Genomic DNA, 22524 nt, shown 5'->3' on the forward strand with positions numbered 1-22524 from the left:
GTGTAAAATGGTGTTAATCACGTGTGCCTTGCTGAGTTGTTGGCGGACTTATAGATAAGTGAAGGGCCCGAGTCAGTGTCTTACACATAGGGGCTCCTCCTTTCCTCTCTCTACATTACCCCACCCTCCCCTTCTCCAGTAGCCTTTTCCGGTTGATACGATTGGCGTGACACTTTTGGAGGAATAGGACTACTTTGGGCTTGAATACAGCCTAATTATGGAAAAGTTTGTATGTATAAGTCTACCTACATTCTGTAAAGCAGTAAAGAATGAGTTACATTTCTGCAGATGGTTCTTCTTACTGGTCTCCAGAGTTAGTCTGCTTTAGTGGGGCCAAAGAGAGCACAGGAAAGCAGCAAACGGAAGTGTTTTTATTCCTGAAGAAGGCCAGCTGGCTGTCAGTGTAACCAGTAACTTGGCCCCATTCCTCTCCTTGTTTTCCAGAGCTGAGTGGTGATTGGGAACACAGAAGAAAAATTGCTGGCTTTGTGAATTCCTTCACTCACTGTAGAGTATATCTGAACAGCCGTATTTGTTTCCCTTGTGCCAGCTTCACCACTTTGGGGCCTTGTCTAATAGTGAAGCTTATTCAAAAATGGAACAAGAAAGGAGGGGTTGTTTAAGTTTTGAAGGGCTTTTAACACAGCCGAAATATGTTTCTATTTTAAACATAATCAACTTTTAAAATGTGTCATACTCTTAACCAAAAGAGACCAATATAGGACTCTAAAAATAACTTTATTTGTGTGAATGGGGATGAGCTGCCTGCTATAGTCTCTCAGCCATTCTTGCCCAAGTGAGAATTCTCACTTGGTGTAACAGGTTATCTTTATCCTGCAGTTTCTATGGAAATGGAGATGGGATCAGTGGCAAGATAAAAGGAGCATGTGAGAAACCTTTTGGTCCTTATTTCGTTTTAATATGACTATTCTGCTGCTGCTGCTCTGCAGGGATGGGGATGGTGTTAGGGATGTTAGAATTTCATACTTCAAACATTTGCTGCCTGCCAATCTGTTTTTCTTCTCTGTTCATGTTAAAAAAACAAAATAGTCTTCAATTGTAATGAAAAAAATAAAATGTTCTTTAACTGTATCCTTTATTGACTTTAAGTGATTTCTTATGTCTCCATACAACTAATTTTACAGGATAAATATACCACCAACAACCCCAAGGGCTTAATTATTGAAGGGAAGCTTCAAAACCCAGATATGACTTTGAGCATCAGGTGGGAGGGCAAGAACCAGGCTAACTGAAGTGCAGGGTGTGTGTCTGTCCCCTTCCCCTGGATTCAGGGAGTCCCTGCAGATGATGCCAGTCTGCTGCTGGTTAAGCGGGAACAGCTGTACCTCCTATGTGGTACCTGAGGTTACATACAGAAGGTGTTCTCTTTGTCTCTTTCTTTCTCTCTCTGTAGGATAAGGCTCAGATTGGTCCAAAAAAAGAACCAACTGTTACCAGTGCTGTGGGAGCTTTGCTGCAGAACAGGGCCCTGGTGGCCACGAATGAAGTCCCAACCAAGTCAGGTGAGTCAGAGCATGCATTTCAGCTCTCAAATGATGGGGGTCAGAGGAGATCACTGTGGGGTTTGGGATTCACCAGTAGTCTGCAAAAGCTCTAAGACATTCACTGTTGCTTTTGGATGCAAAGATATTTGGGTTAGAGGTTAAAGCTTATTTGCCAAAAGGGAATATTTCTTAATTTATCAGGATTACACAACTTTCACAATGTACAAGTCAAATTTGATTACTGCAATGAGAGTCTAAACCATTGTTCTCTGGTCTAGTAAGATTGAAGAGATTGAAAATAGGAGAAGACCACGTATCATATGTTTGTGTTGAAAACAAGGGGAAAGTTTCTTTTCTAGAAATAAATACAGATCCTCCTCAATTTATGTTGGGGCTACGTCCTGATAAGCCCATTGTAAATAGAAATATTATAAGTCAAAAATGCATTTAACACCCCAATTAACCCATGTAAAGTTGAAAAATCTTATGTCAAACTAACATAAGTCAAGAATTTCTGTACAGTCATCCCTCAGTATCCACAGGAGATTGGTCCCAGGGCCCTAGTGGATACCAAAACCTGAGATGTTCAAGTCTCTGATATAAAACGGTGTAGAATTTGTATATAACCTAGGCACATCCTCCTGTATACACTAAATCATCTCCAGATTACTTACAATACCTAAGGCAATGTAAATGCTATGTAAGTAGTTGTTATGCTATATTAAAATTGTTGTATTATTTTTTATTATTGGTACAGTTGGGTTTTATTTATCTATTTATTTATTTTTAAATGTTCTCCATCTGTAGTTGTTAAATCTGCAGATGTGGAACCCATGGGAACAGAGGCTGACTGTAATTTCGTCAAAGTAGCAACAAGGCAGAACCATAGGAGCCATCCTAATGGGGATGAGGTGGTATCTCATTTTGGTTTTAAGTTGCATATCTCTAATGATTTGTGAGGTTAAGCCTCTTTTCAAGTGCTTATTGGTCATTTGTGTATATTTGAAAAAATGTCTGTTCAAGTCCTTTGCCCATTTTTGGATTGTTTTTGTTGTTTTGGTTTTTGCTAACTTAATCACCAGTGTGATTGGTTGTTTTTGTTGTTGACTTTTAGGAATTCTCTATGTATTCTGGATACTAATCCCTTATTGGCCATATGGTTTATAAATTGTCTTTTCTTTCCTATTCCATGGGTTGCCTTTTTACTCTGTTGATATTCTTTTTTTGTGTGTGTTTTTTGTTTGTTTGGTTGGTTTTGAGACAGGGTCTCTGTTGCCCAGGCTGGAGTGCAGTGGCACAATCATAGCTCACTGCAGCTTCAACCTCCCAGGCTCAAGTGATCCTCCCACCTCAGCCTCCCAAGTACCCAGGACTACAGGCATGCGCCACCATGCCCAGATAATTTTTAAATTTTTTGTAGAGATGAGTTCTCACTATGCTGATATTCTTTTGATTCATAAATTTTTAAAATTTTCATGAAGTCCAATTTGTCTATTTTTCTTTGGTTGCCTCTGGTGACCAAGGAATCCAAGAAATTGGATTAATCCTTGCCTAATCCAGGGTCACAGAGGTTTACTCCTATGTTTTTGTCTAAGCTAAGGCTAGCTTTAGATCTTACATTTTAGTTCTTTTATCCATTTTGAGTTAATTTTTAATATATGGTGTTAGGTAAGGGTCCAGCTTCATACTTTTGAATGTGGATGTCCAGTTTCCCCATTCAACCAATGGTCTTGAACCCTTGTCAAAAATCATTTGACCATGTATACAAGGGTTTATTTCTGGACTCTATTCTATTTCATTGGTTTATATGTCTTTCTTTATGCCAGTATTATATTTCCTTGATTACTATAGCTTTTAGTAAGTTTTGACATCAGGGACCGTGAGTCCTCCAAGATACAGCCAAGATTGTTTTGGCTATTTGGGATCCCTTGAGATTCCATGTGAATTTTAGGTTGGGCTTTTTTATTTCTGCAAGAAACATCATTGAGATTTTAACTGTGATTGCACTGAATCTGCAGATTGCTTTGGTTAGTATGGACATCTTAACAATAGTAAGTCTTCAAATCCATGAACATGGAATATATTTGTTTATGTCCTCTTTAATTTCTTTGAGCAATGTTTTGTAGTTTTCATTGTACAAATCTTTCACCTCATTGCTTAAGTTCATTCCTAAGTGTTCTTTTTGATGTTATTGTAAATGTAGTTGTCTTCATAATTTTTTTGATTGTTCATTGTCAGTATATAGAAACACAACTAATTTTCGTGTGTTGACTTTCTGTTCTACTTTGCTGAATTAATTTATTGGTTCTAATAAGTTTTTTGGTGATATCTTTAGGATTTTCTGCTTATAAGATCATAGCATCTGTGAACAGAGATAATTTTACTTCCTCCTTTCCAATTTGGATGTCTTTTAATTTTTTTCTTGCCTAATTGCTCTGGTTGGAACTTCTAGTACTTCATTAAATAGAAGTGGTGAAAATTAGCACGCTTGCATTGTTCTTGATCTTAGAGGGAAAGTTTTCAGTCTTCCAGCATTGAGTATGGTGATCTCTGTGGGTTTTACATGTATAGTTTTTATTATGTTGAGGTAGTTTCCTTCTATTCTTAGTTTGTTGAGTGTTTTTATCATGAAAGGGTGTTGAATTTCCTCAAATGCTTTTTTTTTTTTGCATCAATTAAGATGATGATGTAATTTTTGTTCTTCTGTAAATGTAGTGTACATTGATTGATTTTCATGTGTTGAACCATCCCTGTATCCCAGGAGCAAATCTCACATGGTCATGGTGTATAATCCTTTTAACATGCTACTGAACTTGATTTGTTAGTATTTTATTGAGAATTTTTGCATTAATGTTCATAAGGGATGTAGTTTTCTTATAGTGTCTTTGAAGTCAGGGTACCCTTGGCCTTATGGAATGAATTAGGAATGTTCCTACTTCAATATGTTTGGGAAAAGTTTGAGAAGGGTTGGTGTTCTTCTTTAAATGTTTGGTGGAATTCACCAGTGAAGCTCTCAGATCTGGAGCATTTTAATGTCATGAGATTTTTTATTATTAATTCTATTCCTTACTAGTTATAAGTCTATTCAAATATTCTATTTGTTCATAATTTACTCTAGGTAGGTGTTGTGTTTTTTAGGAATTCATCCATTTCATCTAAGTTCTCCAATTTTTTGGTATATAATTTTTCATAATACTCTCATGAAATCCTTTTTTATTTCTACAGCATTGGTAGTTATATCTCCATTTTCTTTTCTGATTTTAGTAATTTGATTGTTTTCTCTTTTTTAATTTTAATTTTTTTTTTTTTTTGAGAGAGAGCCTCACTGTTGCCAAGGCTGGATTGCAGTGGCAAAATCTTAGCTCACTGCAACCTCCACCTCCTAGGTTCAGGCGATTCTCCTGTCTCGGCCTCTCCAGTAGCTAGGACCACAGGCACACACCACCACACCTGGATAATTTTTGTACTTTTAATAGAGACAGAGTTTTGCCATGTTAGCGAGGCTGGTCTCGAAATTATGGCCTCAAGTGGTCTGCCCCCCTTGGCCTTGCAAAGTGCTGGGATTACAGGCATTAGCCACTGTGCCCGGCCCCTCTTTTTTTTTGTTGTTAGTCTATCAAGCTAATGGTTTTCTTTTCATTTTAAGTTCAGGGGTACATATGCAGGATGTGCAGGTTTGTTACATAGGTAAACATGTGCTATGGTGATTTGCTGCCAGATCATCCTAGGTATTAAGCTGAGCATCCGTGAGCTATTCTTCCTCATGCTCTCCCTCCTTCCACCCATTCTCCAGCAGGCCCCAGTGTGTGTCATTCCCCACTATGCGTCCATGTTTTCTCATCATCCAGCTCCCACTTATAAGTGAGAACATGTGGGATTTGGTTTTCTGTTCCTGCATTAGTTTGTGGAAGATAATGGCCTCCAGCTCCATCCATGTCCCTGCAAAGGACAGCATCTCATTCCTTTTTATGGCTGTATAGTATTCCATCGTGTATATGTACCACATTTTCTTTATCCAGTCTATCATTGATGGACATTTAGGTTGATTCCATGTCTTTTCTCTTGTGAATAGTGCTGCAGTGAAAATACATGTGCATGTATCTTTATAATAGAATAATTTATATTCCTTTGGGTACATACCCAGTAATGGGATTGCTGGGTCAAATGGTATTTCTGCCTCTAGATCTTTGAGGAATCACCACACTGTCTTCCACAATGGTTAAACTAATTTATAATTCCACCAACAGTGTAAAATGTTCCTTTGTCTCCACAACCTTGCCAGCATCTGTTATTTTTTAACTTTTTAATAATAGCTATACTGATTGGTGTAAGATGGTATCTCATTGTGGTTTTGATTTGCATTTCTCTAATGTTCAGTGATGTTGAGCTCTTTTAATGTTCGTTGGCTACATGGATGTCTTCTTTTGAGAAGTGTCTGTTCATGTCCTTTGCCTACATTTTAATGAAGTTTTTATCTTTTAAATTTGTATGAGTTCCTTGTAGATGCTACATATTAGACGTTTGTCAGGTGGATAGATTGCAAACATTTTCTCCCCTTCTGTAAATTGTGTGTTCACTCTATTGATAGTTTCTTTTGCTGTACAGAAGCTCTTTAGTTTAACTAGATCCCATTTGTCAATTTTTGCATTTGTTGCAATTGCTTTTGGTGTCTTCATCATGAAATCTTTGCCCATGCCTATGTTCTGAATGGTATTGCCTAGATTTTCATCTATGGTGTTTATAGTTTTTGAGCTTTACATTTAAGTTCTTAATCCATCTTGAGTTGATTTTTGCAGATGGTGTAAGGAAGGGGTCCAGTTTCAATTCTCTGCATATGGCTGGCCAGTTATCCCAGCACCATTTATTAAATAAATAAATCTTTCCCCATTGCTTGTTTTTGTCAGGTTTGTTGAAGAGCAGATGGTTTTAGGTGTGCAATCTTCTTTCTGGGTTCTCTATTCTGTTCCACTGGTCTCTCAGTCTTTTTGTACTAGTGTAATGCTGATTTGGTTACTGTAGCCTTGTAGTGTAGTTTGAAGTTGGGTAACATGATGGCTCCAGCTTTGTTCTTTTTGCTTAGGATTGTCTTGACTAGTAGGACTCTGTTTTGATTTCATATGAATTTTAAAATAGTTTTTTTCTAATTCTGTGAAGAATGTCAATGGTAGTTTAATGGAAATTGCATTGAATCTGTAAATTGCTTTGGGCAGTATGTCAATTTTCATGATATTGATTCTTCCTATTCATGAGCATGTATATTTTTCCATTTGTTTGTGTCATCTCTGATTTCTTTGAGCAGTGGTTTATAGTTCTCTTTGAAGAGATTCTTCACTTTCCTTGTTAGCTGTATTCCTGGGCATTTTATTCTTTCTGTGACAATTGTGAATGGAGGTTCACTCATGATTTGGCTCTCAGCTTGCCTGTTGTTTGTGTATAGGAATGCTAGCAATTTTTGCACATTGATTTTGTATTTTGAGACTTTGCTGAAGTTGCTTACCAAGTTAAGCTTTTGGCCTGAGACAATGGGGTTTTCTAGATATAGGATCATGTCATCTGCAAACAAAGATAGTTTGACTTCCTCTCTTCCTATTGGAATCTTCTTTATTTCTTTCTTTTGCCTGATTGCCCTGGACAGAACTTCCAGTACTATGTTGAATAGGAATGGTGAGAGAGGGCCTCTGTCTTGTGCCAGTTTTCAAGGGGAAAGCTTCCAGCTTTTGCTGAATCAGTATGATATTGGCTGTGGGTTTGTCGTATATGACACTTATTATTTTGAAGTGTGTTCCTTTACTACCTAGTTTATTGAGTGTTTTTAAGATAAAGGGATGTTGAATTTTATTGAAGGTCCTTCTGCATCCATTGAGAAATTCATATCTTTAGATCTGTTTATGTAATATATCACATTTATTGATCTGTGTACATTGAACCAAACTTGCATCTCAGGGATAAAGCCTTCTTAATTGTAGTGGATAAGCTTTTTGATGTGCTGCTGGATTTGGTTTGCCAGTATTTTGTTGAGGATTTTTGCATTGATGTTCATCAAGGGTATTGGCCTGAAGTTTTTGTTGTTGGTGGTGTATCTCTGACAGGTTTTGGTGGTGGGCTCCTGTAATCCCAGCTACTCAGGAGGCTGAGGCATGAGAGTCACATGAACCTGGGAGGCAGAGGTTGCAGTGAGCTGAGAATGACCCACTACACTCCAGCCTGGGTGACAGAGCGAGACTCCATCTCAAAAAAGAAAAAAAAAAATAAGTTAGGGAAGGTTCCCTCCTTTTCAATTTTTTGGAATAGTTTCAGTAAAATAGTACCAGCTCTTCTTTGTACCTCTAGTAGAATTCATCTGTGAATCTGTCTGGTCCTGGGCTTTTTTTTTTTTTTTGGATGGTAGGCTATTTATTTCTGCCTCAGTTTCAGAACTTGTTATTGGTCTATTCGGGCATTCTGTTTCTTCCCTGTTCAGTCTTGGGAGGATGTATGTGTCCAGGAATTTATCCATTTCTTCTAGAATTTCTAGTTTATGTGCATAGGGTTGTTTATAGTATTCTCTGATGGTTGTTTGTATCTCTGTGGGGTCAGTGGTGATATCCCCCTTATCATTTCTGATTGTGTTTATATAAATCTTCTCTCTTTTCTTCTTTACTAGTCTAGTTAGCAGTCTATCTTATTAATCTTAAAAAAACAGCTATTGGATTCATTGATTTTTTTGAAGGGTTTTTTTTGTTTTTACCTTCTTCAGTTTTGCTTCGATCTTGATTATTTCTTGTCTTCTACTAGCTTTGGGTTTGTTTGCTCTTGGTTCTCTAGCCCTTTTAGTAGTTAAGTTGTCAATTTGAGATCTTTCTAGCTTTTCGATGTGGGCATTTAGTGCTATAAATTTCCCTCTTAACACTGCTTTAGCTGCATCCCAGAGATTCTGGTACACTGTATCTTTGTTCTCATTAATTTCAAAGAACTTGATTTCTGCCTTAATTTCATTATTTGCCCACAAGTCATTCAGGAGCTGGTTCCATGTAGTGTTCAGTTTCCATATAGTGGTGTGGTTTTGAATGAATTTCTTAATCTTGAGTTGTTCAGTTTCCATGTGATGTGATGTGGTTTTGAGTGAATTTCTTACTCTTGAGTTCTAATTTGATTGTGCTGTGGTCTGACAGACTGGTTGTTATGATTTCAGCTCTTTTGGTTTTGTTGAGGAGTGTTTTACTTCTGATTATGTGATCAATTTTAGAGTTAAGTGCCATGTGGCAATGAGAAGAATGTATATTCTGTTGTTTTGGGATGGAGAGTTCTTTAGATATCTATCAGGTCCACTTGATCCAGAGCTGAGTTCAAGTCCCAAATATTTTTGTTAATTTTCTATCTTGATGATCTGTCTAATAGTGTTGGTGTGGTGTTAAAGTCTCCCACTATTACTATTTGCAAGTCTAAGTCTCTGAAAGTCTCTAAGAACTTGCTTTATGAATCTACATGCTCCTGTATTGGGTGCATATATATTTAGGATAGCAAGCTCTTCTTGTTGAATTGAACCCTTTACCTTTATGTAATGCTCTTCTTTTGTCTTTTTTGATCTTTGTTAGTTTGTTTGTTTATTTTTGAGAGGGAGTCTCACTCTTGTCTCCCAGGCTGGAGTGCAGTGGCATGATCTTGGCTCATTGCAACCACCACCTCCTGGTTCAAGTGATTCTCCTGCCTCAGCTTCCCGAGTAGCTGAGATTACAGGCACCCACCACGATGCCCAGCTGGTTTTTGTACTTTTTGTGGAGATAGGGTTTAACCATGTTGGCCAGAGTTGTCTCAAACTCCTAATCTCAGGTTATTCACCTGCCTCGGCCTCCCAAAGTGCTAGGATTACAGGCATGAGCCACTGCGCCCAGCCCTTTGTTGGTTTAAAGCCTGTTTTGTCAGAAACTAGGATTGCAACCCCTGCTTTTTTCAATTTTTCCATTTGCTTGGTAAATTTTCCTTCATCCCTTTATTTTGAGCCTATGTGTGTCTTTGCAAGTAAGATGGGTCTCTTGAAGACAGCATACTAATGGGTCCTGGTTTTTTATCCAGCTTGCTGCTCTATGTCTTTTAATTGGGGCATTTAGCCCATTTAAATTTAAGGTTAGTATTGTTATGTGTGAATTAGATCCTGTCATCATGATGCTAGTTGGTTATTTTGTAGACTTCTTTCTGTATTTGCTTCATAGTGTCACTGGTCTGTGTATTTCAGTGTGTTTTTGTAATGGCTTGCAATGGTTTTTCCTTTCCATATTTAGTGCTTCCTTCAGGAGCTCTTGCAAGGCGGGTCTGGTGGTAACAAATTCCCTCATCATTTGCTTGTCTGAAAAGGATCTTGTTTCTCCTTTGCTTATGAAGCTTAGTTTGGCTGGATATGAAATTCTGGATTGGAAATTCTTTTCTTTAAGAATGTTGAATTTTGGCCCCCAGTCTTCTTCTAGCTTCTAGGGTTTCCACTGAGAGGTCTACTGTTAATCTGATGGCTTGCCTTTGTAGGTGACCTGGCCTTTCTCTCTGGCTGCCCTTAACGATTTTTTCTTTCATTTCAATCTTGGAGAATCTGATTATTATGTGTCTGGGGGGATGATCTTCTCATGGAGTATTTTACTGGGGTTCTCTAAATTTCCTGAATTTGAATATTGGCCTGTCTTTCTAGGTTGGGAAAGTTCTGGATTATATCCTAAAGTGTGTTTTCCAACTTGGTTGCATTCTCTGTCTCTTTCAGTTACCCCAATCAGTTGTAGATTTGGTCTCTTTACATAATCCCATATTTCTCAGAGGTTTTGTTCTTTTTTTTCATCCTTTTTTCTCTATTCTTGTCAGCCTGTCTTATTTCGGAAAGATAGTCTTCAGGCTCTGAGATTCTTTCTTCCATGTAGTCTATTCTGCTATTAACATTTGTGATTGCATTGTGAAGTCCTGTAGTGTGCTTTTCAGCTCTAACAGATTAGTTATGTTTCTGTTTCAACTGGCTGTTTTGGCTCTTGGCTCCTGTATTGTTTTATCGTGATTCTTAGCTTCTTTGCATTGGTTTACAACACGTTCTTTTATCTCAGTGAAGTTTATTACCCATCTTCTGAAACCTACTTCTGTCATTTCAACCATCTCAGCCTCAGCCCAGTTCTGAGCCCTTGCTGGAGAGGTGTTGCAGTCATTTTAAGGAAAAGGGGCACTCTGGCTTTTTGAGTTTTCAGTGTTTTTGCATTGCTTCTTTCTCATCTTGGTGGGCTTATCTACCTTTGATTTTTTTACATTGCTGATTTTTGGGTGGGTTTTGTTGTTGTTTTCTATTTGTTTGTTTTTCCTTTGACAGCCTGGCAACTCATCCATAGGGCTGCTATGGTTTGCTGGGGGTCCACTCTAAACCTTAGTTTTCTTTTTTTTTTTCCTGTACCTTGAGGTATCACCTGTGAAGGCTGTAAAATAGCAAAGATGGCAGCCAACTTTTTTCCTCTAGAAGCTCTATCCCAGGGTGCTGACCTATTGCTGGCCCAAATTTGCCTGTAGGAGGTGGCTGAAGACTCCTGTTGGGAGGTCTTACCCAGTCAGGTTCAGGAACCCACTTAAAGAAGCAGTCTGAATGCTTTTAATAGAGCAGCTGTACTGTATTGGAGATCCCTTCTGACCCTGATCAGTTTGGGCTCTCCAAGGCCCACAGGCTGGACAAGCTGAGAAGACAAATGGCCAAGTTGGCAGCCTGCCCCACCCTTCAGGCACTTTGTCCCAGGGAGAACACAGGCCAGGGTGACCGGAGGCCCCTGTGGGTGGGACCTGACTGGGAGTACCTGCCCCAGGATCCAAGGAGGAGTGGATCAGGGTCTTGCTTAAAGAAGCAGTCTGGCCATACCTCAACAAAACAGCTGTGCTGTGGTGATGAACTGCCTCTGCCCCTGTCAACTTGGTCTCTCCAAAGCCCACAGGCCAGAATGGCTAAGTCATCCAACCAACCCAGGTGACAGCCCTCCCCTCCTCTGGGCACTTCATCCCAGAGAGAGATCAGAGCTCTGTCCCTAATATGTGCAGGCAGGTGTGGCTGGAGTGTCCAGCTGGAAGGTTCTACCCAGTGAGGAAGAAGCAGTCTGGCCGTGATGTGGCAAAGCTGCTGTGTTGCACTTCTAGGGAAACCCTTCCTCGTCTAGACTGTTTAGACTCTCCAAAGTCCACAGGCTGGAATAGCTGAATTGACCAAACAGCAGAGGTGTTGCCCACCACTCTCCCCCTGAGGTTCCATCCTATCTCAGGCAGGCTCCACCCTGTTACTGATGCCTTACTGGAATTCCAAGACAGTGGGTCTTATCTTGTGAGGTGTGGTGGAAGTGGGGTCTACAGAATGATGCTGCTTGGCTCCCTGGATTCTGCCCCCTTCCTAGGGGTATATGCAGACCACCCACCTTGCCTGAGTTGCAGAAAGACTGGTGTATTTAAAGCTCCTGGGTTTCTGTGTGTGCCTGAGCAGTTGCTCTGCCAAGACTCTACCCAGTTCTATGTGACAGATCCAAGGCTCTGGTGGCATGGCTCACAAGGGGATCTCCTGATCCACAGGTTGCAAAGATTCATGGGAGAAGCATGGTTTCCTGGGTCACATAGTCACTAATTGCTTCCTTTGACTGGAGGTGGGGGTTTCCTTGGCTCCATGTCACTCCTGGTGGGCCATCACGCCACCCTACTTTTCTTCATTCTGCGTGTATTGAGTTGTTTCCCTAATCAGTCCCAATGTGCGAACCTGGATGTTTCAGTTGAAAGCTGTATTCACTTGCCTGTTTTGTTCCTCTCTGTGAGTGCTGTGGACCACAGCTGCTTCTAATCGGCCATCTTGGCCCCTCCCCCAATGGTTTTTCAATTTATTGATTCTTTTCAAAGAACCAACTTTTGGTTTTATTGATTTTTCCCTCTATTTTTCTATTCTTGATTTCATTTCTCTCTGTCTAACCTTTATTATCTACTTTCTTCCACTAGCTTTTGATTTCATTTGTTCTTCTTGCATTCCTTAATTTGCAAAGTTGGATTGTTGATTTGAGATCTTTTTTTTTTTTTTAATGTAAGCATTTATAGGTGTAAATTCCCCCTTAGCACTGCTGTGTCTAAGTCCCATAAGTTTCGGTATGTTTTTTCTTGAGCTTCATTCATCTCCAAATATTTTCTAATTTCTCTTGTGATTTCTTCCTTGATAACGCTGGTTGCTTAAGAGTGTGTTGTTTAATTTCCACAAATTTATGATTTTTGTACTTTTATTTCTGCTTTATCTCACTGTGGTTGGAGAATACACTTCATATGATATATGTCTTTTTAAGTTTACTGAGACTTAATTTGTGGCCTAATATGTGGTTCATTCTGGAAAATGTTGCATGTGCCCTTGAGAAACATATATTGCTGTTTTTGAGTAGAGTGTTCTGTATATGTCTGTTAGATCTAGTTGGTTTATTGTATTAAGTCCTCCATTTTCTTATGTATCTTTATCTGGTTGGTATTTAGCGTGGAGTACTGAAGTCTCCAACTATTATTGTAGAACTGTCTATTTCTCCCTTTAGTTCTGTTGATTGTTTGCTTCATATATTTTGATGGTCTGTCAGTAGGTTCCTCTTTGTGTCTTGTAATCCTTTTTGATTTAAAGTATTTTGTCTAATATTAGTGTAGCCACTAATATTAGTGGCCTCCACTCTCTCTGGTTATTGCCTCTCAATTTCAATCTATTTGTGTCTTTGGATCTAAAATGAGTATCTTACAGGCAGCATGTAGTTTTATTCATTCTGCCAATCTCTGTCTATTGATTGGACAGTTTAATCGATTTACATTTCAAGTAATTATTGATAAGGAGCAACATTTGTCATTCTGGTTTATGTTTTCTATATGCCTTATAGCTTTTTTGTTTCTCATTTCCTGCATCACTATTGATAGGATTTGGCTGTGTCCTCACCTGAATTTCTTCTTGAATTCCCACGTGTTGTGGGAGGGACCCAGTGGGAAGTAATTGAATCATGGGGGCAAGTCTTCCCTGTGCTATTCTCATGACAATGAGTAAGTCTCACGAGAACTGATGGTTTTAAAAAGAGGAGTTCCCCTGCACAATCTCTCTGTTCTCTTTGCTGCCATGTGAGATATGCCTTTCACCTTCCACCATGATTATGTGGCCTTCCCAGACATGTGGAACTGTAAGTCCAATAAATTTCTTTCTTTTGTAAATTGCCCAGCCTTGGGTATATCTTTATCAGCAGCATGAAAACAGACTAATACAGTAAATTGGTACCAGTAGAGTGGGGTGCTGCTGAAAAGATATCTGAAAATGTGGAAGTGACTTTGGAACAGGGTAACAGGCAGAGGTTGGAACAGTTTGGAGGCCTCAGAAAAAGGCAGGAAAATGTGAGAAAGTTTGGAACTTCCTAGAGACTTGTTGAATGGCTTTGACCAAAATATTGATAGTGATATAGACAATGAAATCCAGGCTGAAGTGGTCTCAGATGGAGATGAGGAACTTGTTGGGAACTGGAGCAAAGGTTCCTCTTGTTATGTTTTAGCAAAGAGACTGGTGGGATTTTGCCCCTGCCATAGAGATTTGTGGAACTTTGGACTTCGGGGAGATGACTTAGGGTATCTGGCAGAATAAATTTCTAAGCAGCAAAGCATTCAATATGTGACTTGGGTGCTGTTAAAGGCATTTAGTTTTAAAAGGGAAACTGAGCATAAAAGTTTGGAAAAGTTGCAGCCTGACAATGCAATAGAAAAGAAAATCCCATTTTCTGGGGAGAAATTCAAACTGGCTGCAGAAATTTGTATAAGTAATGAGGAGCTGAATGTTAGTCCCCAAGACAATGAGGAAAATGTCTCTACAGCATGTCAGAGCCCTTTGTGGCAGCACCTCCCATCATAGGCCCAGAGGTTTAGGGGTAAAAAATGGTTTTGTGGGCTGAACCCAGCATCTCTCTGACGTGTGCAGTCTAGGGACTTGGTGCCCTGTGTCCCAGCTGCTCCAGCCCTGACTAAAAGGGACCAAGGTACAGCTCAGGCTGTTGCTTCAGAGGGTGGAAGCCCCAAACCTTGGCAGCTTCCATGTGGTGTTGAGCCTGTGGGTGCACAGAAGTCAAGAACTGAGGTTTGGGAACCTCTGTCTAGATTTCAGAAGATGTATGGAAACACCTGGATGCCCAGGCTGAAGCTTGCTGCAGGGGTGGGGCCTTCATGGAGAACCTCTGCTAGGGCAGTGTGGAAGGGAAATGTGGGGTCAGAGCCCCCACACAGAATCCCTACTGGGGCACCGTCTAGTGGAGCTGTGTGAAGAGGGCTGGCTGCCATCCTCCAGACCCCACAATGGTAGATCCACTGACAGTGTGCACTGTGCACCTGGAAAAGCCGCAGACACTCAACACAAGCCCACAAAAGCAGCCAGGAGGGGCTGTATCCTACAAAGCCCCAGGGGTGGAGCTGCCCAAGGCTGTGGGAGTATACCTCTTGCATCAGAGTGACCTGGATGTGAGACATGGAGTCAAAGGAGATTATTTCAGAGCTTCAAGATTTGACTGCCCCGCTGGGTTTCAGATTTGCATGGGGCCTGTAGCCCCTTTGTTTGGCCAATGTCTCCCATTTGGAATGGCTGTATTTACCCAGCACCTGTACCCCCATTGTATCTAGGAAGTAACTAATTTGCTTTTGATTTACAGGCTCATAGGCGGAAGGGACTTGCCTTGTCTCAGATGAGACTTTGGACTGTGGACTTTTGAGTTAATGCTGAAATAAGTTAAGACTTTGGGGGACTGTTGGGAAGGCATGATTGGTTTTGAAATGTGAAGACATGAGATTTGGGAGGGGCCAGGGACAAAATGATATAGTTTGGCTGTGTCCCTACCCAAATATCATCTTGAATTCCCATGTGTTTTGGGAGGGACCCAGTGGGAGGTAACTGAATCATGGGGGCATGTCTTTCCTGTGATATTCTCATGATAGTGAGTAAATCTCATGAGATCTGACAGCTTTAAAAAGAGGAGCTCCCCTGCAAGCTCTCTGTTCTCTTGTCTGCTGCCATGTGAGATGTGCCTTTCACCTTCCACCATGATTGTTAGGCCTTCCCAGCCACGTGGAACTGTAAGTCCAATAAACCTCTTTCTTTTGTAAATTGCCCGGTCTTGGGTATGTCTTTATCAGCAGCATGAAAACAGACTAATACTACTGTCTTCTTTTGTTTTTAGTTGATTTTTGAAGCAAAACATTTATATTCCTTCCTCATTTCCTTTTGTATGTATAACTATTTTCTTAGTGGTTACCCTGGGGACTACATTTAATTTCCTAATGTTATCATATTCTAATTTGAATTTATTCCAGCTTATCTTCATAACATACAATAACTGCTCCTTCAGCAATGTCTTTTCCACCCATTCTGTTATTGATGTCACAAAATTACATCTTTATACAGGTTGAATGCTCCTAATCTAAAAATCTGAAATCTAAAATGCTTCAACATCTGAAACTTTTTGAGCACTGACATGACATGCAATTGATTTTTGGATTAGTGATGTTCAACCAGTAAGTATAATGCAAATATTCCAAGATTTTAAAAAAATCTGCAACACTTTGGTCCCAAGCATTTCAGATAAGGGATCCTTAATTTGTGGTTTGTATAGTAAACTAATAATTCCTACATTTGGTCTCTTAAATTATGTATAAAACAAAATGTGGAGTCACAAACCAGTTACAATACTAGTTTTTAGACTAATAATCGTTTTTTAAAATGTGTTAGTCTCTTCAATCATGTAGAGAACAAAAAAATGGAGTTGCAAACCATTATTACAATAGTACTAGCTTTTATAATTGTCCATGCATTTACCTTTATTGAGATTTTGATTTCTTCATACAGCTTCAAGTTTCTGTCTAGTATCCTCCCACTTCACCTTGCAGGACTCCCTTGAGTATTTCTTGCAGGGCAGGTCTCATGATAATGAACTCCCTCAGCTTTTGTTTATCTGGAAATGTCTTAATTTCTTTTCACCTTTTTTTGGTAAGAGACAGGATCTTACTATGTTGCCCAGGCTGAACTCAAGCTCCTGGGCTCAAGCAATCCTCCTACCCCAGCCTCCTGAGTAGCTGGGACTAGAGGCACACACCTCTGTACCCATCTCCTCCCTTACTTTTTGAAGGACAGTTTTTCTGTTTATGGGATTTTTGTTTGACAGTTTTTTTCTTTTACCACTTTGAATATATTGGCCCATTGTGTTTTGTCCTCCATGGTTTCTGATGAGAAGTCTGCTGATCTTATTGAACATTCCTTGTTTCTGACAGGTCATTTTTTTTCTTGCTACTCTGATTATTTTTTGTCTTTTTCTTTTGAGAGTTTGATTGTAATGTGTCTCAATGTTGGTCTCCTTGAGTCCGTCTTACTTTTAGTCTTTGAATGATTCTTAAATGTTTATAGTCATGTCTTTTGTTAAATCTGGCAAGTTTTCAGCCATTATTTCTCTCTGCTTTTTTCTCTCTCTGCTCCTTCAGGTATTCCCACAATGCATATGTTGGTCAGTATGACAGTGTTCCACAGGTCCCTAAGGCCCTGTTCACCTTTCCTTAAGTTTTGCTCTTTCTGTTCCTCAGACTTGATAATTTCCATTGACCTGTCTTTAAGTTTGCTGAGTCTTTCCTCTGTTTGTTCAAATGTATTCTTGAATCCTACTGGTAAAGTTTTCATTTCATTTATTCTATTTTCCAGTTCTAGAATTTTATTTGGTTTCTTTTCAGGATTTATCTTCGTGGATATTTCCATTTTGTTCATATATATTTTTCTTGAGTCTCTTCACATCTTTTTTTTTTTAGTTCCCTGAGCATCTTCAGTTGTTTAAAAGTATTTGTCTAATAGATCTGTTTAGTAGATCTGTCATCAGGTCTTTTTTTGGGAACAGTTGTGTTGATTTTTTTTCTTTGAAGGTGCTCTACTTTTTCTTTGTCTGGCTTGTGATTTTCTTTATTGTAAATTGGACATTTGGACCTAATAATATGTAACTGTGGAAATTAGATTTTCTCCCTTCTGCAGAGTTTGCTATTCTCTCTCTCTGTCTCTCTCTCTCTCTCTCTCTCTCTCTCTCTGTGTGTGTGTGTGTGTGACTGTCTCTGTGCCATGAATCAGTCTTAGGTGTCAACTTAAGGTCTTCTCAGTATTTTTGAGCTTGTGCCTTTCTCTGGGTGTGGCATGTTCACCTTCTAATTTCCCCATATATGTAGTTTTTTTTTTTTTAATCCTGGTTTTTAATGTCTAGTTTCCAAAAGGGGGAAAAGGCAAAAATAAAAGAGAAGGACACTGTCCCTTTAAATCCCCTGGAAGTTACTTCAGCCAGAGGAGAAGGGGCTTACAACAATGATGGGAGGTACAACAACAATGGCCACCTGCCTCTTTGTACCTCTTTGATCAGAAACAACAATCAGTGATCACAGCATAAATCTCTGATAGTTAGAGATTCTTATTTGGGTTCTTATTTGCCTACCATGGCTCCCACAGGCCATGTCCAGATTGATCCAGGAATATGCGCAGAGCTCTGCCACACAGCACAGCTGAGCAGTGGAGGATGTGTAGCTGCTACTGTGCTAAGATCTGAAATTGATGAAATTAACTGTATCTTACTGTTCAAGCCTTCCCCTGGAAGTTGCAAGTCTTCAATAGACTCCAGAGTCCAAAATAGTTACATGGGACACATTCTGCCAGCGCAATTGTTATCTAGGAGGGGAGACAAATTCCTGATGCTTCCTACTCTGCTATCTTTCCAGGATTCTGACAAGTCATTAGTTTTTTCCTCATTTGGGAAAAGCTTAACAGTGAGGTAGATACTAGTTTTTGGTAAGAAAAAAGAATTTAAATTATATGTGTATTCATTTGGTAAAACTTTTACTAATAAGTTTTTTTCTAAAGTACAATGCTTAGTGTCCTTCAGAAAAATAAAAATTTTCTTTATATTATGTTTTCTTTTTTTATTTTCCAGAGATAATACATATGAGAATGCTTAAAGGAGCAAAAAACACTCCTTTAAGTTTGAGGTCAAATCTTATCTCTCAAGAAGGAATATTTCTTAAGTTATAAGGATTAGATAACAAATCAACAAGAGGGTCTAGAACCATTGAGCTCTTGTTTAGTAAACTTGGAAAGAGATCGTGAATGGGAAAAGACAGCATGTCAGTTATGGTGTTGAAAATCAAAAAGAATTTTCTTCCTTGAACTAATTTATTTAAAGTAGCAACAAGACATAAGAGAAAAGGTCCCAAATTAGGAATCAAAAGTCCTGTGTCCTAGTATGTGATGTTAAGCAGAACATTATAAAGATACCATTCTAATACATAAGAAAATAGACTAGTAGATCAGTAAATCTAAGCAAAATGGTATTATGTTTGCTCTTGACTAGTTAATGATGATTTATAAGTACTGTGATGTCACTAAGTAAAAGGCAAAGTTCTTAAAATGGTTGACACGGCCAGGCGCGGTGGCTCACACCTGTAATCCCAGCACTTTGGGAGGCCTAGGCAGGCAGATCACGAGGTCAGGAGATAGAGACCATCCTGGCCAACATGGTGAAACCTCGTCTGTACTAAAAATACAAAAATTAGCCAAGCGTGGTGGCACGCACCTGTAATCCCAGCTACTCGGGAGGCTGAGGCAGGAGAATCACTTGCACCCAGGAGTGGGAGGTTACAGAGAGCCAAGATCGTCACTGCACTCCAGCCTGACAACAGAGCGAGAGACTCTGTCTCAAAAAAAAAAAAAAAAAAAAAAAAGGTTGACACTAGGTTCCATAATACCATCTGAGCTCACCTTCTCCTATTTCTCCTTTTTTTAAAAAAAACCGAATCCTGAAGTAATACAATGCTGTTTCTTCTTAATCCTGCTCCAGCTACAAGTGGCCCCAGGTTGCTCCTTGACCATAGCAGCCATACACACTCCTGTCTCATGACCTTTGTACTGGCTGCCCCCTCTGCTGAAAACAAAAACACTCTTCCAGTAATCTGCACTGCTCACTCATTCACTTCCTTCAGTTCTTTGCTAAAGTGTCGTCTCAGTGAGACTTCTCCAACCTCTGTATTTAAAACTAACCAAGCCTTCCCTAATTCCTTTGTAATTATTTCCACATAGCATTTATCACCATCTAATATTCAATATATATTTCACTCATTTGTCTCTCCTGTACCAAAAAGAAATGGAATGTAAGTTTCAAGAAAGGGGAATTGTCTACTGTATCTTTCTCTATTGTACTGGAATATCCCTACTTTTAGAGTTGTTTGTGGCACACATGAGGCACTCAGTAAATACTTGTTGAATGAAATGTATGAAGAGAAGTGGAAATCTTGATTCCATAATTTCACACTCAAATTATTATCATCGAATAGAGTTATCATGTTAATTAGCTTTAGGAGATAGCTTTATTTTATTTCAAGCTCAAGATGTTTTTAAATTTAATTTCTTACTCTCTACTTGCTTACATTAAAAAATATAATTGCTGGCTGTGTGTGGTGGCTCACATTTACAATCCCAGTGCTTTGGGAGGCCAGTCAGAGGATTGCTTGACGCCAGAAGTTCAAGACCAGCCTGGGCAACATAGCAAGACCCTGTCTCTACAAGAAAAATTTAAAAATTAGCTACATGTGGTGGCACCCACTTGTAGCTCTTGCTACCCAGGAGACTGAGGTGGGAGGATTGCTTGAGTCCAGTGCAGGTGTTCAAGGCTGCAATATGCTATGATCATGCCACTGCACACCAGTCTGGGTGATGAAGTAAGTCCTTTTCTCTTAAAAAAAACAATAAAAATAAAGTTGCTAGGGTTAATGTGTCTTTAAATTAGTCACATGTAATTTGGAGCCATTCTGGGGAGGAATTAGAAGCATATTGGGTGAAGGTGAATCTCTAAAGTGTTTAAGAACTTGGAGAAAAGTACCAAATGCCTTTCATTGATGCAAACAAGCCCATGCATTAGTTAGAATCTCACTTAGTGAGATTTCCTTTGTTCGGTTCTGGTATTAGTCTACTTGTAATATGTGGTCTTTTTGTTGATATATAATATTTGTACATATTTATGGAATACATGTGGTATTTTGATACATGAATAAAATGTGTAATGATCAAATCAGGGTATTTAAGATATCTATCACCTCAAAAATTATTTGAGTTGGGAACATTTCAAATCTTCTTTTCTAGTTATTTGGAAATATGGAATATATTGTTGTTAACTGCAGTCACCCTACTGTGCTATCAAACACTAGAACTTATTCTATCTAACTGTATTTTGTACCTACTAACCAACCTCTCCACCAGCACCCTGCCACACACATACCCTTCCCGGCCTCTAGTAACTATCATTCTATTCCCTACCTCACTGAAATCAACTTTTTTAGCTCCCACATATGAATGAGAACATGTGATATTTGTCTTTCAGTATCTGGCTTAATTCATTTAACAATAATGACCTCCAGTTCCATACACATTGCTGCAAATGACAGGATGTCATTCTTTTTTGTGGCTGAATAGTATTCCACTGAGTATATATACCACATTTTCTTTTTTCAAATTTTATTCACATGTTTTATTCATTCATCCATTAATGAACATTTAGATTGATTTCATATGTTGCTATTGTGAATAGTCCTGCCATAAACAAGAGGATATGGGTATCCCTTTGATATACTGATTTGCTTTCCTTTGAATAAATACCCAGTAGTGAGATTACTAGATTTTATGTTAGTTGTATTTTTAGTTTGTTGAGGAAACTTCATACTGTCTTCTGCAAAGGCTGTACTAATTTACCTTCCAACCATCAGTGTATAATATAGAGTTCCCTTTTCTCTGCATCCTCACCAGCATCTGTTATTTCTTGCCTTTTTGATAAGAGCCATTCTAACAAGGGTAAGATTTTGTCTCATTGCATCTTGGATTGGCATTTCCCTGTAATTAATTATGTTGAACATTTTTTCCATATACCTGTTGTCCATTTTTAAGTCCTTTTTTTTCCCCTGTAACCAGGAGTGAGAGAGGTATGTCTTCTTTTGAGAAATGACTATTCAGATCCTTTGCCCACTTTTTCATGGGATTATTAGTTTTTTTGCTGTTAAGTTGTTTGAATTCCTCAGGTATATGTGTTGTGTTAGATAAAAAACACAAAAAGTTGTTTGAGTTCCTTGCTTATTCTGAATATTAGTTCCTTGGAAGATGAATGGTTTGCATATATTTTCTCCTATTTAGCATGTTGTCCTTCTCACTCTGTTGATTGCTTCCTTTGCTGCATAGAAGCTTTTTAGTTTATATAGTCCCATTTGTTTATTTTATTTTTGTTGCCTGTGCTTTTGAAGTCTTAGCCATAAATGTTTTGCCTAGACCAATGTCTGAGAGCATTTTCCCTATTTTCTTCCAGTAGTTTCATAGTTTTGGGTCTTACGTTTAAGTCTTTCATCAATTTTGGGTTGATTTTTGTACATTGTGAGACATAGGGATCTAGTTTCATTTTTCTGTACTTGGATATCCAGTTTTCCCTGTACCATTATTGAAGAGGATGCCTTTCCCCAGTTTATATTCTTGATGGCTTTGTTGAAAATCAGTTAGCTGTAAATACATGCATGTATTCCTGGAGTGTCTATTCTGTTTCATTGGTTTATGTGTCTGTTTTTATACCAATACCTTGTTGTTTTAGTTATTACAGCTTTTTAATGTATTTTGAAATCAGGTATGTGATGCCTCCAGCTTTGTTTTTTTTACTCAGGAACACTATGGCTATTTGGGCTCTTTAATGGTTCTATACAAATTTTAGTACTTTTTTGGATTTACATGAAGAATGTCACTGGTGTTTTGATAGGGATTACATTGAATCTGTAGATTGCTTTGGGTAGTATGGTCATTTTAACAATAGTAATTCTTGTGAGTCATGAGCATAGGATATCTTTCCATTTGTTTGTGTCCTCTTAACATTCTTTCATCAGTGTTCTGAAGTTTTCCTCGTAAGGGTCTTTCACTTTCTTGGTTCAATTTATTCCTAAGTATTTTATTTTTTGTAGCTATTGTAAATGAGATTGTTTTCTT

General features: G+C 38.8%; 1 protein-coding gene across 1 annotated transcript in view; it reads left to right on the forward strand.

Annotated features, from left to right (window-relative positions):
- Positions 1–22524, forward strand: part of ZC2HC1B (zinc finger C2HC-type containing 1B) — a 73970-nt gene that overhangs the window by 37555 nt on the left and 13891 nt on the right. The window contains exon 6 of the mRNA XM_032160834.2: positions 1415–1523. Within this exon, the coding sequence (XP_032016725.1) occupies positions 1415–1523 (109 nt within the window). The remainder of the gene's footprint in view (positions 1–1414; positions 1524–22524) is intronic.

Source organism: Hylobates moloch, unplaced genomic scaffold (assembly GCF_009828535.3).
Source record: "Hylobates moloch isolate HMO894 unplaced genomic scaffold, HMol_V3 SCAFFOLD_2, whole genome shotgun sequence".
NCBI lineage: Eukaryota > Metazoa > Chordata > Mammalia > Primates > Hylobatidae > Hylobates > Hylobates moloch.